Below are 15,617 nucleotides of genomic sequence, written 5' to 3'. Positions count from 1 at the left end.
AACAATGGCAAACACTGATGTGATGCATTTTTATTTTTTTCTTTGAAATAGTTATTATTTTATTTTATTTTTTTGTCTTTTATTTTGTCTTTTCAAAACAAAAATATTAACAATCAAACGGTTTTCGCCTTTTTTCATATTATAATATTTTTTTTCAAATCAAAAACAAAAAAAAAAAAAAAATTACACCCTAAAACACATTAACAAACAGGGTCTGAGTATATTCTAAAAGAAAATTTGTGTGTGATTAATCAAAGACACGTCTTGTATGATTACAAAAAAATTTTAATCAATAATGATTATGTTCAAACAGATTTTTGAATGGTCGGGAAGAGACGGAATTCCTGCAAAATACAAAAAAAGTTTTGCCAGAAGACAGTTTCTGCAAATGATAAATGATCATGATATTAGACCATGTGCCCTAGTTCAAATCTTAACTCCACTTTACCTCTCATTAAAATTAAATTCTATGTATTGAATTCTTCTTATTAGAAATGAGTCTAGATTCATAAGAGCATCTTCAACATATGTTCTAAGCTCCCCACATTCTCTTAAGTTTAGCTAATAAAATGGTGAAAGAGCACTCCAGCAGATCTTTTAATAAATACACAATGTCTATATTTTGCTACAGTGCTTGCCCTTTTTAGACAAGCATTGTAGCTTGTCTACTTCCATTTTTAATCATTTCCCATCAATTATTTGTGACCTTTTCCTAGAGGCTTTCACCTGCAAGAAAATAATTCCTTTTTTTTTTAAAAAAAAAAAGGAAAAAAAAAAAGAGAGAAATAATATTTAAAATAAAAACAGAAAAGATTATATATATATATATATACATATCATTGCTGGAGATGCTATTTAAGGATGAGTATTAGAATAAATGTTAGTAAGTGATTAAAAAATTCACCAATTTTTTCTTGTATTTAATTTGACCAATCGATCATCAGGAAAGAAGAAAAAGGTAAAGAAGTACAAAACTAAACCGAGCACATGAAGAAAGACTAGACGGATATTTGTTTGCATTAGACTTCTCCCCAAAACCCATAAGTTGACGAGGCCTCAACCATTAAACAAAAATAAGCGGGCTCATGAGCCCTAAGTTCTGTTATCCAAATTAAATGCTACACCCGTCACCCGCTCTCCACTTTCATTCTCGTTTTATTAGATCAAGGCTGATGTGACAATATCTACCAACCCTAAGATTTTTCTGATTTAAGAATTGATTCGATGCACGTTGCCATATCAGTCGAGTATGATAGAAGTTACTACTCTTATAGTTATTAGAGTAATGCATATATATTACATTTTTATTTCACAATTATCCCACAATTCTGAAGTTATAGTTAAAACTTTTTTTTTTTTTTTTTTTAGCAAAAATTACCATATAAGTAAAAAAGATGCAAGCATTATTGTGATACAACAAATTAAGCACACAGTATATATATATATATATATATATATATATATATATATAACTGTTGCAATAGGGATATTGGGACCAATGAAACATTCACTGCCTGAAAGGTTCATAGTATAGAGAAGACCCAAATTAAGCTCTCTTTTCCCTTGCTTTGTTCCTCCATTCTGGCTAGAAAAGTAACCAAGCCTCCTTGCTAGTATGCTCAAAACTAAAGGCGGAAAAACAGAGGTAATATACAAGTAAAATATGCATGCAATAGAAGAAGCAAGAAAATGAATTCCAGGAAGTTAGACCAGCCTTAAGCCACCCACTAACCCTACAAATACAGCAAGACCTTAGCCAAAAGATACACATGCTTTGAGGACAAACCCAACGCTAACTTCACAATGCAAACCACATATTGTACATGTCCAAGGTTTTATACTGGAGAATTGATGATTATCAGCAATAAAATTCCCAAAATCACATAGTGAAACAGACAAACAGAAGTTAACAAACAAAAGACACTGCTATATTTACATGCATGAGTTGAAAGGTTAGCTAAACCGTGTTAGCAACAACTAAATCACATCAATGTAAAGGAAACAAAGATCAATATTTCCAGAGGCTGCAGAAGCATAAATACACAAGCAATATCATAACCACCTGCTGTATGTCGGAGGAGAGAAACTAAACAAAAGAAACACTGAAGTTCTAATTATGTTTCATTTAGCTCTTCTGAGTTTTTTCCACGTATGCCTGCAGCAAAAGGAAACAAAGTTAACAGAAGATACCGAGCAAAATTACACCCAAGTAATAACTACCCCTTTGACATAATCTAAGTTGGGGGAAAAAATGTCCTATTTCAAAACATAATTATGGAAACTCAATCTAGTTAGCAGGCCCATAGTATGAACTAGAAGATAAGACGGGAAGAAAGGATTTATTCAGCCAAGAAGTCAAAGGTTACAACCACGTTATGTTAGGTTTGAGTTCCCATAAAGAAACCTAAAAGCAAAGTGAATACGTACATTTTCTTTATTATTAAAGGTTTTCTTCCTATGGGATGCAAGAAGTTTCTTTTCATAATTTCAATTACTATGGAAACAAAAGCAATCAGGCATAACATCAGAGCTTCTGATTTCTTTTGATAGGTAAACACATCTAACACATGCACAGGGGTTAATCCTACCCTCTACCATCTCCTTCGTGGGGAGGACATATCATTTGATCCAAAAGACCATCGCAACATCAAAGTTTCTAATGTCCAACTTGGTTGCCAAGAATATCAATTAAAGCAAAAAGATAAGGAAGCTACTAACTTTAAATTGGCTCCTAGCTTTAATTTGGTTGCCCTAAATTATTGCTCTTTTCCTCTATCTTAATTTTCACTTCATTTTGTTTCATTTTATTTTATTTTGATCTTTTGCTATCTGGGTCCCTGCAAAAAGAATGGAAATTTAAATGGATATTTGTGATTTTGAAGCTGTAAGTCGAATTTGAAACATTATTGAGATCTTGGCTGTATGATTCGATTTGTGAGTAGATGGACTAAACATACAAAAATGGATAAGAAAAGCAAATTCCTATTATAAATTGTTTTCAGATAGGAAATTTTTAACCAGGCATGGGAAGAGAACCTAGACCAGTCCTAAATTGAACCAACATAATTCTTTGTAGGTCTGGTTTCATTTGGCAGTTCAATTTAGAAAGTTGAGTGGTCACGTCTAAAAACGTTACAACCCGATCCAACTTGAACCAGGTTGCATCCTATTTATTAGGGACAAGCATTGAATGAAACAACAATAGTAAATTTTCATAAGATAATGCAACCCTTGTCCACTAAATAAGGATATTAAAAAGTTGGGGAAATTACACTAAACCTCCCCAAACTAACACCTCTTTTGCAAAGATGCCTCCAAATGTCAATTGCTCACATTTAGCTCCTTTAAACAATCATTTAGTTGACATTTACACCATCTGATAGATTTTGGCAATAAAATGGACAGAAATTTTCACAAGTGACATACATGTGCACAATTTTGACTTGAAATACCCAACTATCCTTTTGTCAAAAAAAAAATCAAACAAAAACAGATAGAGGTGACAGAAGAACAACTTAAGTAGCTCCAAGTAAGAAAAAAATTGCACAGATCAGTCACTTATGCAACTTTCCGTCCATTTTAATGCCAAAATCTAGCAGATTGTGCAAATTGTAACAAAAATGAGAGTTTGAAGGGATCAAGTATCACAAATGATAATATGGAGTCGTCTTTACAAAAGGAATATCAGTTTTGGGAAGGTTAAGTATAATTTTCCCTAAAAACTAGGAATTAGGTGGTACAAAAGCTTTAAAGAAACTAGAGGATAAAAAGAACTGGAAAGAAAGTGAACAATTTCTAGAGTTGTCACCACATTCACATATCTGAAATTAATAAATGAACCACCACTCACCTGCACTAATTTGGTAAGTTTTGGTTTTGAAGATGACAAATAATGGTCAATTTTCTCTTCTGTCTGAGGGATATTAGCAGCTTGCATGGTACTGGTCACTTTGTCGACTACCTTCTTCACTATAGTCTTGTAAGCATCTTTGCTGATTTGGCCTTCCTTCCATGTGGGTTTTAGTAGTTCCTTAACAAACTCCACAAGTGCAAATTTAAATGCACGAATACCTTTCACATCTTTGCTTTTCTTGCCCTCATCCACTCCAGCATCTCCATCAGCATTCTCCAAAGGACCATCCTCTTCGGCATTTTGGCTCCCCTCTCGTGCTTTCTTGCTTTCCTCAGCCCCAAATCCATTATTTTCCATAACAACCTCACCGATTGCACCTGTCTCCAGCTGATTTGTCTGGTGGCTCTTGTGATTTGGTTCTTCTGAAATGCCAGTCCTATGAAAATCACTGCCATTTTGTCCACCAGGAAAAGATGATGGGGACATGTTTTTAAATGGCATTTCTGATTTTCCATCTAGAGAACTTTTCTGCCCAGTTGGAGTTGGTGGAAAGCCTAAATGATTCTTACTACTGTCAGGCTTCTTAGACTCTATGCTATCACATATAGGATCATACTGCTGGGATCCAATGGCTGGATCTGGCTGAATGAATGATGCCAAAACTGGCTGAACAGAAGCTTCAGACTTGGCAAAGGAAGGAATATCCAATGAATTACGGGAGTTTAGAGAAGCATAAAGTTGTGGAATCTGTTGTCCATCTCCAAGTAACTGAGCCAGAGAGGTTCTTAGTTTGGTAAAATGGGTGAGCTGATCGCCACTTACCACGCTCTGACTAGGAGGAATTCCAGGATTTAATTGTGATGTACTGACATCCACAATGTCTGGTTTGATGAGTGATTTTCCCTCTGGAGAAAATGCCACATTTTGCTGATATTTAATAGTTCCTCCTCTTGAAGGGGCAGTGGGTGTTGCCACTTGATTTTGTCCAACAGAACTTATATTTGAAAGAGGTAAGGAGCTCGAACTCCGGCCGTTTTGGTCAAAGAATTGTCCTGGCGTGATATTGGCAGAAAAATTTAGATCAATGCACGAACCAACAGGTTTTTCAACTGCATTTTTATCATCACGTGACAATACAATAGCACCATTCTCCATCAAATTGTGGTTATGTTGGAAATAAGATTTTTCATTTATTATTGGTAGCGCATCATGCATCCGAACTGACGCCTCTTGAGTTATATCCTGTCCCCGAGTCACTGAAGATGTATCATACGGACCAAGAGATTGTGAAGCCTGTGTAGCATGACCATGCTCTTGTTTCACAACGGGGTTCGCAGACTGTACGCTATAATTCCAATCAGGTGACATGTCCATATCACCGAGCCATTTCTCAGCACCTCTTGATTCAGAAACACCCATGCTAACACCAGCATTTTCTTCCATCCACGGGTTCCCGGCCTTCTCATTGCTCACACCTGCTTTATGACCGACTGTGGGATCGCCACCAGTTTTCTTCTCTTTGTCCAAACTATGGCCCCATCTAGTATCATCCATGGACCAAGCACTGAACCTTGGTTCTGGGGTACCCAATTTTTCATTATTGTCCCCACTTCTTGTAGCATCTGAGACACTAACTGGATCACCCCATTCACTCCATTTTGGTCCATCCCAAGACCGATCCACATCATCTGAATTGTGACGCAGCCCCAACCTATCGTCTCGTGACCTTCCATCAGGACTTACACCTGCCTGACCATGATGAGAAAACCGGCAATATTTCCCATTACGACAATTTCCCACAGCAAAGAATTTACAAGGAACATCACGACCCCTGCGGTGTTCAGGCTCACCACCGCGCTCAAAAGATATATCTCTATTCCTATGACTTTCCCTTTCTCTAATGACATCATTTCCAGACCCTTTACTGAAACCATCAGAAGAACCATCATGGGCATACCTGCAAGATGCCCCCCTCCAACACTTTCCTCTCATAAACTCGGTACAATATGTAGTAGATCTTCCTACCCTTGATGTATAGTCCCTAGTATCACGTGGAGAGGAATATTTTGAATCTCCATCTTTACTGTGTCTACTTTCCCTGCTATCCTCATAATGTTGATTACCCTGGTGAAGAAACTGGCAATGATTGCCTCTCCTGCATCTCCCAGCGAGAAAATCTTTACATAATTGAGTTGATGCTCCTCTGCTTCTACTTCTCTCATGGAATCCTGATTCCCGCCTAATGCCTCGAATAGGGCTTCTACTCCTGCTCCGGCTCCTGCTACTTCTACTCCGACCCCTGTACATCATATTCATAGATAAGGCAAGACAAATTAAGAAACCAACTGCATTTGGCTCCTCACTAGGAGGAAGGACATACTGCTGTGTTCCAAATACAGAATTATACACATATTTGATACATGATTCAGTGTAATTATGGAATCATACACTCATACGTTAGGAAAATTTAATATATGGATGATAGTAATTGATGCATCATATATATGAAGTAGCACTAATAATAAGCTTAGAGACAGAAGTCCACAAAACTTACAAAAGTTGGACAATTTTCCAAAATGGGCATGATAATTGGAGAATCAACTGTAAGATAAAAGGAGGGAAACCAAAAGGAGTGGAGAATCAAACCTGAGTGACCTGGTCCAACCATTTTTAGGGGAGTGACTACGACTTTGCTGTCTCCATTCATCAAGGCCAGGAGACATTTTTGTGCTGTAACTTCCATCTCCATCCTCCCATGCCACAGTGGGTTCCCAATTTCTGCTGCGGCCTTTATTGAAGCTATTATCCTTAAGTGAACCTCTGCTTCTTGGCAAAGGTTCTCCAGATGCCAATCCCAAATCACGCTTCGACTTTAGCAAATCATTCGCCTCCAGATCATATAACTTTGAATTATTACTACCAGCAACTTCTGGAGAGAGCCATCCAGGTTCTAATTCTTTATCATGAAAAGAGATACCTGCTTTTCCAGGCCAACAATCATCTGCTACATTTTTGGGTTCAAAGTGACGCTCTTCTCTCAAATCCCACTTAGAACTACGTTTTCTGCCACTGCCACTCATTTCTCTCGAGCAAAATGCCTTGCCACCTTCTTTTAGTTGAGTTAGGTATAATCTGGAGGCAAGGATAAAAACAGATAAATCAATCTCGATGACATAAAACCCCTCTCCACTTTTTCACTTTATTTTCTTCTCGAAGTCTGCTGTAGTGTTAATTTGAAATCTTCAGCAGTTATTATTTTCCCCCTCACAAATTATTGAGGAAACAAGTCGTACATCATGCACTAACTTGATTGAGTCCAAATAAAAATCAAAGGAAATAAATAGAAAAACTAAAATTAAAAGCTTAGCTAATCCAAATTATTAATCCAGTTAACCTAAAAGATTGTCCAAGGATTATTTAAAAGAGATTTGACACATAATTCAAGGAATAAACGGTGTTTCATAGATTAGATCTAACCGACATAAATATTGGTCACCTTCCATCCCACCTCACAGACCAAATATCTTACAGCAATTTTTGCTCAGACATTATTGGCTAAAAATCGATATTTTTTCCAATGTACAATACTATTGGCTTCAAACCAATGATATCGTAATTCTTTTTTTTAATAAATAATCGAAATATCATTAAAAGATTATGGCATCCAGGAAATATACAAGAAAAGCCACCTAACTCATAGTTGACAGTTGATATATTAACTCATAGATGATAGTAGATATTGTAAGTCACAAATTTCAGTTGGTTAATCTATACATCTCAGGTCATGACAAGCTTAAATTTATCCAGGAACATCCAAACCGAGCCTGAACATCCAACTATTTTAGGATCCTCTACAATCCTAGTGAAGGGATGGGAATAAAAGATTTTCAAATCCACATTATTTTTTTAATATTGTGGCACTTCAAAAAAATGTCCAAAATATTCTTCCCCAAAGCCACATGCTCAACTTCCTATCTAGGAGAAAGGTTTATATGTCAAAATCTGATGCTTGATGCACGTTCATTATTTTTTTTTTTTTTTAATAATGTATTCAAAAATTCATATGTCACACTCCCAACAGCCGTAATTACTTATAAAAGAAAAGATTCCGCAATTACATATAATAGAACCCTAGACATATGACACAACAATAACTTTCTTAAAGAGGCTGAATTTTCAACTTGGCATACATACATATAAATAGCTGCGCATGTATGTTTTTGTGTGTGTGCATGTGTCCATGTTGAATCTCCTAAAGACGTAACCATCACTTGCATGTATCCACCCGGTTTTAAATGTGAGGATTCTTATGTCGCAGATTTTAACTCTGATTCGGACTTATCTATATATAACATGGACCAAACCAGGAGTCATATATATATATATATATATATATATAAGTGATTGAAATATATAAGTATTCGAAATATATAAGTATTCGAAATATCATTAAAAGTGAAAGTACAACTTAAGTATAAAAGAAGTATACAAAAGAAACACCTAACTAGAAGAAGAAGAAAAAATAATTTGGCAATTATGAATGCTAATCTCCAATAGAGTTACAAACGCAGTATCCAAATATAAAGAGAATAAAAAAAGGGCTTAAGCTCCTCCAACATCCTCTAGCCGTCCTCAAAGATTCAATCATTCTTTTCCCTCCAAAGGCACCACAAAAGACAAGAAGGCATTATCTTTCATAGCATAGAACTCTGAGTACTACTACCCATCCAACAAGAAGCGAATAAATTTACTACTTGATTAGGCATAACCCACGACAACCCAAAGCAACTGATAAAAGCATTCCATAAGGCACAAACAACCTAACTAAGGAGTAGAATATGATCCACGACTCCCCTTTCCTCTTCATACAGCATCTATTGACCATAATAACATGCCGCTTCCTAAGATTTTTTTTTTTTTTTTTTTTTTTTTGATAAGTATTTAAAAAACTGTAAAATCTTGTTGTAAGATTATTTATGGTAAAGATCTTCCTTAAGGCCACCGACCAAGCAAAAAAAGTCACTCTCAAAGGAACCTCGGTCCGTCAAATATTATTCCAAAGAAAATGAACGACATCATTACAAACAAAGACATTATAGAAGAATCTAACAATGAACACCCCTTTTTTATGAGACCCACCAAAGCTTGTCTTCGTCTTTTCGTCTTACTCTACTGGAATATAACAAATTAAAGAACGATGCAAAGACATCCACCTCCCACTTGAGAACCACTCGAATGAAACTTATGTTACTAAGGGGAACCACTAGAAAACTCCAAATGATCTGCTACTAAAGCATCCTTCACACAAGCGATACTAAATAAGTACGAAAAAACTTCCTTAAGGGCCTTCTCCCCACACCACGCATCATGCCAAAATCTAATATTGGAGTTATCTCCCATTTCAAATCTGGTATGACTGGAAAACATCATCCATCTCTTCTTGATATTCTTCCATAATCCCACCCCAAACAGTCCAGAAGGTTCAATAGAACACCATCCACCCCATGAACTACTATATTTAGCATCCACAACAATTCTCTACCATACCCCTCTCTCATGTACATAGCGCCAAAACAATTTCCTTAAAAGAGCACAATTGAACATTCTCAAATTCCAAATCCCCACCCTCCCTTAGAGATCATGAGCAAACCTTAGACCAGTTAATCAGGTGAAATTTGAACTCTTTAACTATCCCATCCCATAAGAAGTCTCAATGGATCTTCTCTATGTGGTTTGCAACACCAGCAGGAAGGGAAAAAATAAAAAATAAAAAGAGACATGTAAGTACATAGGTAAATTGAAAATGGTGCTCTTAATAAGGGTAACCATGTCACCCATAAATAAATACATCATTTCCAACTAGTCAACTGACGCTCTATCTTTTCAACAACATCGTCCAAATAAACTTGGCCTTGTAGAAGGCCCCCAACGAAAGACCAAGATACTTCAAAGGAAAAGGAGAAACCCCACATTATCAACATTACCCAAACGAACCAACTCTAACTTAGCTAGGTTAACCTTCAAACCAAAGAGAGCTTCAAAACATACGAAAAAGCACATAGATCAAAGGTGATCAGGATTGGCACCACAAAAAGCCAAAGTGACGTCTGCAAACAAGTGCGATATATTAACAACACCAAAGTGCCTAAACCCAACAATAAAGCTTGAGATAAAGCATCCATCAACAATTGCATAAAGCACTTTACTTAAGTCCTCCATGGCAATAACAAACAAAAAAGAAAACAAAGGATCTCCTTCTCTCAAACTGCAGGAGCTACTGAAAAAATTGGACTCATCACCATTCACCAAAATAGAGAAGCACACTGGAGAGAAAAAATGCGCTATCCAAGAGCGTCATTTCTCCCCAAATCCACACCTCTTCAACAAATATGATAAGAACTCACAAGGATCTGCCTACCTTTAACAAAGGCATTATGGGGCTTCAAAGTAATCTTCTCCACTACCTTCTCAACCTGTTGATACGGACTTTGGCAATAATCTTTTAAACACCACTCACAAGACTAATAGGCCAAAAGTCCTTAAGATCAATAGCCTCAAATACTTCGGAATGGGAGTAACAAACGTGGTACTAAGGCTTTTTTCAAACTTACTACTGCCATGAAAGTCATGGAACACCCCTATAATGTCCACCTTGATCACATCCCAACAAACTTGGAAAAAAGCCATAGAAAAACCATCATGACTTAGAGCCTTATCACCGTTCATATCTTTCACCACCTCTAGGAACTCACTATTTTCAAATGGATCCTCCCAAGAGGCCTCCTCCTCATCTATAGAGTCAAAAGCAAGGCCATCCAACTTAGGCCGCTAGCTGGGGGAAAAAAACAGTCTCATACAACTGAACAATATGTTCCCTGATAACAAGTTGGTTGGAAGAAACTGAGCTCTTTACTGACAACGATTCGATTGAGTAGTTCCTCCTATTCAAGTTGGCCACCCAATGAAAAAAACTCTGTACATTTATCACCTTCTTTTAGCCAAAAAACCCTTGACTTTTGTCTCCAACTTACTGACAAATGGGATTCTTGCAATATTTTTTATGTTTTCTGCCAAAAGCTGGAAAAGGCACAATTGATTTACTTGACCCAATTTTAGAAAACAAGTCTTGCCTAAGCATGCAATCATGCACACATTATTTGATCAAACATTTTGAAACACATCTTGCCTAATCGTGCAATCATGTATGCATTATTTGATCATACATTTTATTTCAGTAAATCATCGCTTGTTAATACAAGCAAACAACTTGAGGTTGACAAACTAGAGGATTCTCTAAAGTACCCTCTTTTTGCAATGAGTTAGACAACCCCACTATCTACCCACTTGATAATTAGTTAGTACTTTCAAATGCAAGGAAGAGAATATTTTTTCAGCATGTGATTGTAGTCAGCCCAAACTAAAAAAAGCTTGGAAACACCACAGGAATGGTATAAACTTTGAAAGCAGCACATGAAACCTATTTAAACCTAGAAACTTTGTTTAAACATAAAAAGAAATATTTCAGAAGATCAACTCAAAACCTTCGAGGCCTACCACCTCTTAGCAACCATAGGCAAGCACATACAAGACTTGATTAAATTGAATTTTTCTTTTTGGGGATGGTGGGCAAGTAAATAAATTGATATTCACATATCCCATTCCTATGAATTTAAGAAATGACAACTCCGCAAAGTACCATTACTTTAATTTTTAAAAAACCAGCAAAATACACTCAAAGACCGAGAGAAATCATAAGTTTCAATGATAATAACAACTATTGGTACATGGGTTGTACTTCATTATTAAAGAAGAGAAAATAACTTAAATGCCACATATTAAGCATCAAGCCTCACTTTTTCCTCACAAAACCAGTGCAATAGAAAATCTTCAATATCTTGGTGATGTATCAAAATATCTCCTAAAACTCCCAATGATCCAATTTCTCAGCAATGCTACCAAGCAGCAACATCTGAATTTTTGATATAGCATTTCGTTTTACACTTATTAGTCTTTCAAGTTTGAATAGCATTAGAGAGTCTCATTTCTCATGCCAGATTACTTCAACAGAAAAGCAATGAAGATAATATCATTTAGCATTCAGCACACTCAACAATGCATTACTTCACAAGCTCAAATACATTTCTCCTAGTAGAAAGAAGCTTCACTCCCAATCATGGAAAACTTTCATCTGCGAAAAGTTGTAGCATGTTCTACACAGATATTATTAGATGTCCCAAAATTCTCATATATACTCTGTTCTCTTGATATTTAATGTACATATAGGCACAAATCTTGCTTTCAATCAACAAATAATCGCTCTTAAAGGATAAAAGTCTGCTAGACTTTAGTATGTATTTTGTTCCAAGCTTTTTATCTCCGTCACAGCATTGATGTACTTTGAGCATCAAAAACTTCAATAAGAGTTACTCTGAAGGTCGATGTATTCTTTTCCCAGTTTTTGAACCAAGGTTTTATGAAGCTATCTCAAAAGCTTTTGGAGCAATCTCCACTAATACAACATGACAAAGATCCATTAATATGTGCAAATATCCCATGTTTCACTTCTGGAAGGATAAATATCACTGCAAATATCATTGTATCAATTCTTTCGAATGCACTTGGTAATCCCTCCATGCAATGAACCCGTGAAAATACTGCATAAAAATTATATGTGATATTAGCACTCAGCTAGATGGACTCTTATTTAGAGGCACAGAACTAAAGCACAGATGAGACTGCCTATCCTGGTACCCAGTCTTTTGGTGTTTAAGCAATCCACCTGAGCACAAAGGTGAGATTTAAGACTCAATCAAAGATTTCACTAGTATACTTACTGTTATTAGAATTTTCCATATTCTAACAACTGCAATTATTTTATCAATATTTGAAAACCATCTACTTCTACTCACAAATCCATACAGGATTGAACCGATAACTTCACCATCCACCACTTTGTTTATCAGGGCAGAGATGCCATCTAACCCATGGAACATCGCCATAACATCATAATTCTATGAGTTAATTGCATATAAAGCAAATAGATGCGTAGAGAAACACTTCCAAACTAACAGACAAGTTTTGCAGCAATCTTCAAGAATTATTTATCTAACGTTGCTCCCAATCCCATTCACAATCCTTTAAAAAAAAATTTACATAACAAAGCTAACAAAACTGTAAAGAACAACCGCTACTAAACAAGCATATCTGGGTATCAGAAGAAAAAAAAAAATGCATCTTGTAGCACACGTTATTCTCGATTCACTCGCAATATCGGGAAAAAAATCATATTTTTGACTTCGGAATTCAATTCTTTATTTATATTTGTGACAGTTCCAGGTAAAACCCTAAAGGCCAATAAAGGGTTTCCTATGATAAAGCATCATTCAACAAACTAATGAATCCAAATTGCACAAAGACAGAGTTCAAACCACACTTACAAATCCCCGGCACAAATACCAAAAACTAAAACCCTAAAAGCCCAAAGTTTGAAGTTCGAGAACCTTATAGCTATATGAATTCAGATCAAAATCAACAATCAGATAGAAAAAGCAACGAATAAAACCCTAGAAACAAAGAAAATGTGCACAAATACATTGCAAGATCGAACAAGTGAGAGTGCGAACAGAGGACTCACAAAGAATCAGAGAGAGAGAGCTCCGAGAATCTGATGTGCAAGTGAATGAAGCCCGCGCGAGCGAACAAAGGGAGAATCCGAGTGTGGCATGCTCGAGCCCCTTGGAGAGAGAGAGCTTGAGAGCAGTCTGCAGGGTGAGATATTCCGAGACAAACCTAGGTTACCAAATAATCTTGCTTAGATTTTTCCTCCTGCTGATTTTTTTTTGCGGGCCACCCCTTTTTTTGACCTTTTTGCCTTTCTTTTTCGCTTTTTCTTGGGCCACATATAATTCCCTTTCTTTTTTCTTTTTTCTTTTTTCTTTTCTTTTTTCTTTTTAATGTAAATTTTGACGTTAAGAGCTTTTATTTATCACTTAACATATTCAAAACCCAAATTGAAAAAATATAACTCCAACTAGATCCTTTTTGAAGATGATAAAATGGCCTATCCAAAAATAAAAAGCAGTTCCTAAGGGATAGCTCAATCGACTATGAACCACGTCTCATAAAACAGAAGTCACTAATTTGAATTTTTTCTCCATTCCCTTGTGTGGACATGTCGAAAAATAAAATAAAATGCAATTTTGACTTCGATACATAAAAATAATAAAATGACATAAATTTTTTAAAATAAATTAAACTAATATTTATTTGGATTTATAAAAAATATATAAACTGTTATATATTTAATTTATATAAAAATGAATAAATTAATTTAATAACTTATGGATAATTTTGAATTTTTTAGGAAAAATAAATTTTGAATATTTAATCTATTTCGTAATCGAAATAATAATAATAATAAAATAAAATGAAAAGGCATTTGTTGTGGATCCGATTACCTACAGGTTGTGGAAGATAGGTACAATAAGTGCAATATGATAGAATTTAAACTATTTGTGGGGATCACAAGGAAAATATAGTTTAGAAGAAACAATGAAGTTCATGGAGGGAAGTTTCTTCATCCTAATCTTATTGTGCGGTCCCGGGAGCAATTAAGTCATTTGACGAATACAAGAAAGCAAGTGCAAAGGAGAGTGACTAGTTGTTTATGACTAGGGTGGGGTTCAAAGAAGATGGAAAGCTCCTCTAAGAGATGTTTATAAAGTGAACTGAGATGCGACGATAAACATAGTCAATGGGTGCAGGAGGATAGAAGTTGTTGTGAGGGATTTTGAGGGATGCGTGATTGTAGAAAGAAGTTTGACTAATGGGAAACTTAGAACCGGTTGTGGCTGAGGCCTTGGTTGTTTTTCATGCAGCAGAATTCGGTAGAGATTTGGAACTACATAATATTATTGTGGAAAGTGATGCGTGTTCCAAGTAGTGAATGAGATGAAATCCACACAATGGAATTGGAATAAATATGGACCGTTAGTGGAGGACACACGTGAGGTGCTTGATTTGCTGCACAGCTGGCAAATTGGCCATATTAGGAGAGATGTAATTTTGATACACATTGTTTAGCCAAATGGACATGAACCCACATTACAAGGAAAGACATTGGACACGAATCCATTTGCACACATGGCATGGACCAATTTTCTTATGAACGAGCTTGGTCTGGACTAAGACCTTTAATTGTTTTAAAAATGGATATAAATTTTCTCTAAATTGGATTGAAATAATTTTCTTCAATCTAGTCTTTAAAAGTATCATGTGTTTTTTGAATATGCGAGATAAACATGTTTTTTTTTTTTAATAATTTTAACTTTTATCGAGACTTGGTATAAACTAAGTCCTTTACACCCACTAATAATAGCTCACCACGTCAGCTTAGAACACCAAAGCATATTGGGAGGAAAACACCCAATTACACATATTCTCTAAAGAGAAAACCTAATCTGAAACCATCGACAAAGAACACCACCAAATCTGAAATTATTCAGTACGTTCCTCCTCTATATACCACCATCTCCATTCCGCTGCTGACCACCGAAGCCCCACTCAAGAGATGCAACACCTACAAAGACGTGATTGTTATTTGAAACATAATCGCATAATCGGGGTAATATGTTTGGATCATATAAGCCCAATCTTCCTAAACATGACAACTACTAAAGCTATAGAACGTCTATTTGAAGCTGCAAATGTTGATTTCTAGAGAATTTTACAACAAACAATATGCTATGATACATGGCTTTCATGG

At 35.8% G+C, this 15,617-nt stretch overlaps 1 protein-coding gene across 2 annotated transcripts; it reads right to left on the bottom strand.

The window, feature by feature from the left end:
- Positions 1-464: 464 nt before the first annotated feature.
- LOC132165330 (Zinc finger C-x8-C-x5-C-x3-H type family protein) lies at positions 465-13,668 on the bottom strand. 2 transcript variants are annotated; one of them, XR_009438486.2, is made up of 5 exons: positions 13,488-13,668; positions 6,500-6,985; positions 3,851-6,152; positions 2,063-2,155; positions 465-726 (listed from the first exon to the last, which is right to left on the bottom strand). XR_009438486.2 is itself a non-coding variant. In XM_059575849.2 (4 exons), the coding sequence occupies exons 2-4, from the start codon at positions 6,931-6,933 to the stop codon at positions 2,126-2,128; spliced, it is 2,766 nt and encodes a 921-aa protein (XP_059431832.2). In that variant the 5' UTR covers positions 6,934-6,985; positions 13,488-13,667; the 3' UTR covers positions 1,856-2,125. The 2 variants fall into 2 exon arrangements, 1 of the variants encoding a protein (XP_059431832.2); XM_059575849.2 differs by lacking the exon at positions 465-726 and having other exon boundaries at positions 1,856-2,155; positions 13,488-13,667.
- Between the last annotated feature and the right edge of the window lie 1,949 nt (positions 13,669-15,617).

The sequence above is a fragment of the Corylus avellana genome, chromosome 11, assembly GCF_965113065.1.
Source record: "Corylus avellana chromosome 11, dhCorAvel1.hap1.2, whole genome shotgun sequence".
Taxonomy (NCBI): domain Eukaryota; kingdom Viridiplantae; phylum Streptophyta; class Magnoliopsida; order Fagales; family Betulaceae; genus Corylus; species Corylus avellana.
Note: the sequence above shows the minus strand (reverse complement) of the source record. Positions and strands in the feature narration are given on the sequence as shown.

Bases quoted from the DNA above. Each gene is read 5' to 3' on its own strand.
- LOC132165330 (XM_059575849.2), bottom strand. From the start codon at position 6,933: ATGAGTGGCAGTGGCAGAAAACGTAGTTCTAAGTGGGATTTGAGAGAA. The intron at 6,153-6,499 runs GTTTGATTCTCC...TATGATGTACAG, and splicing joins GGTTGGACCAGGTCACTCAG to GGGTCGGAGTAGAAGTAGCA. The intron at 2,156-3,850 runs GTGAGTGGTGGT...CTTTTGCTGCAG, and splicing joins AACTTACCAAATTAGTGCAG to GCATACGTGGAAAAAACTCA.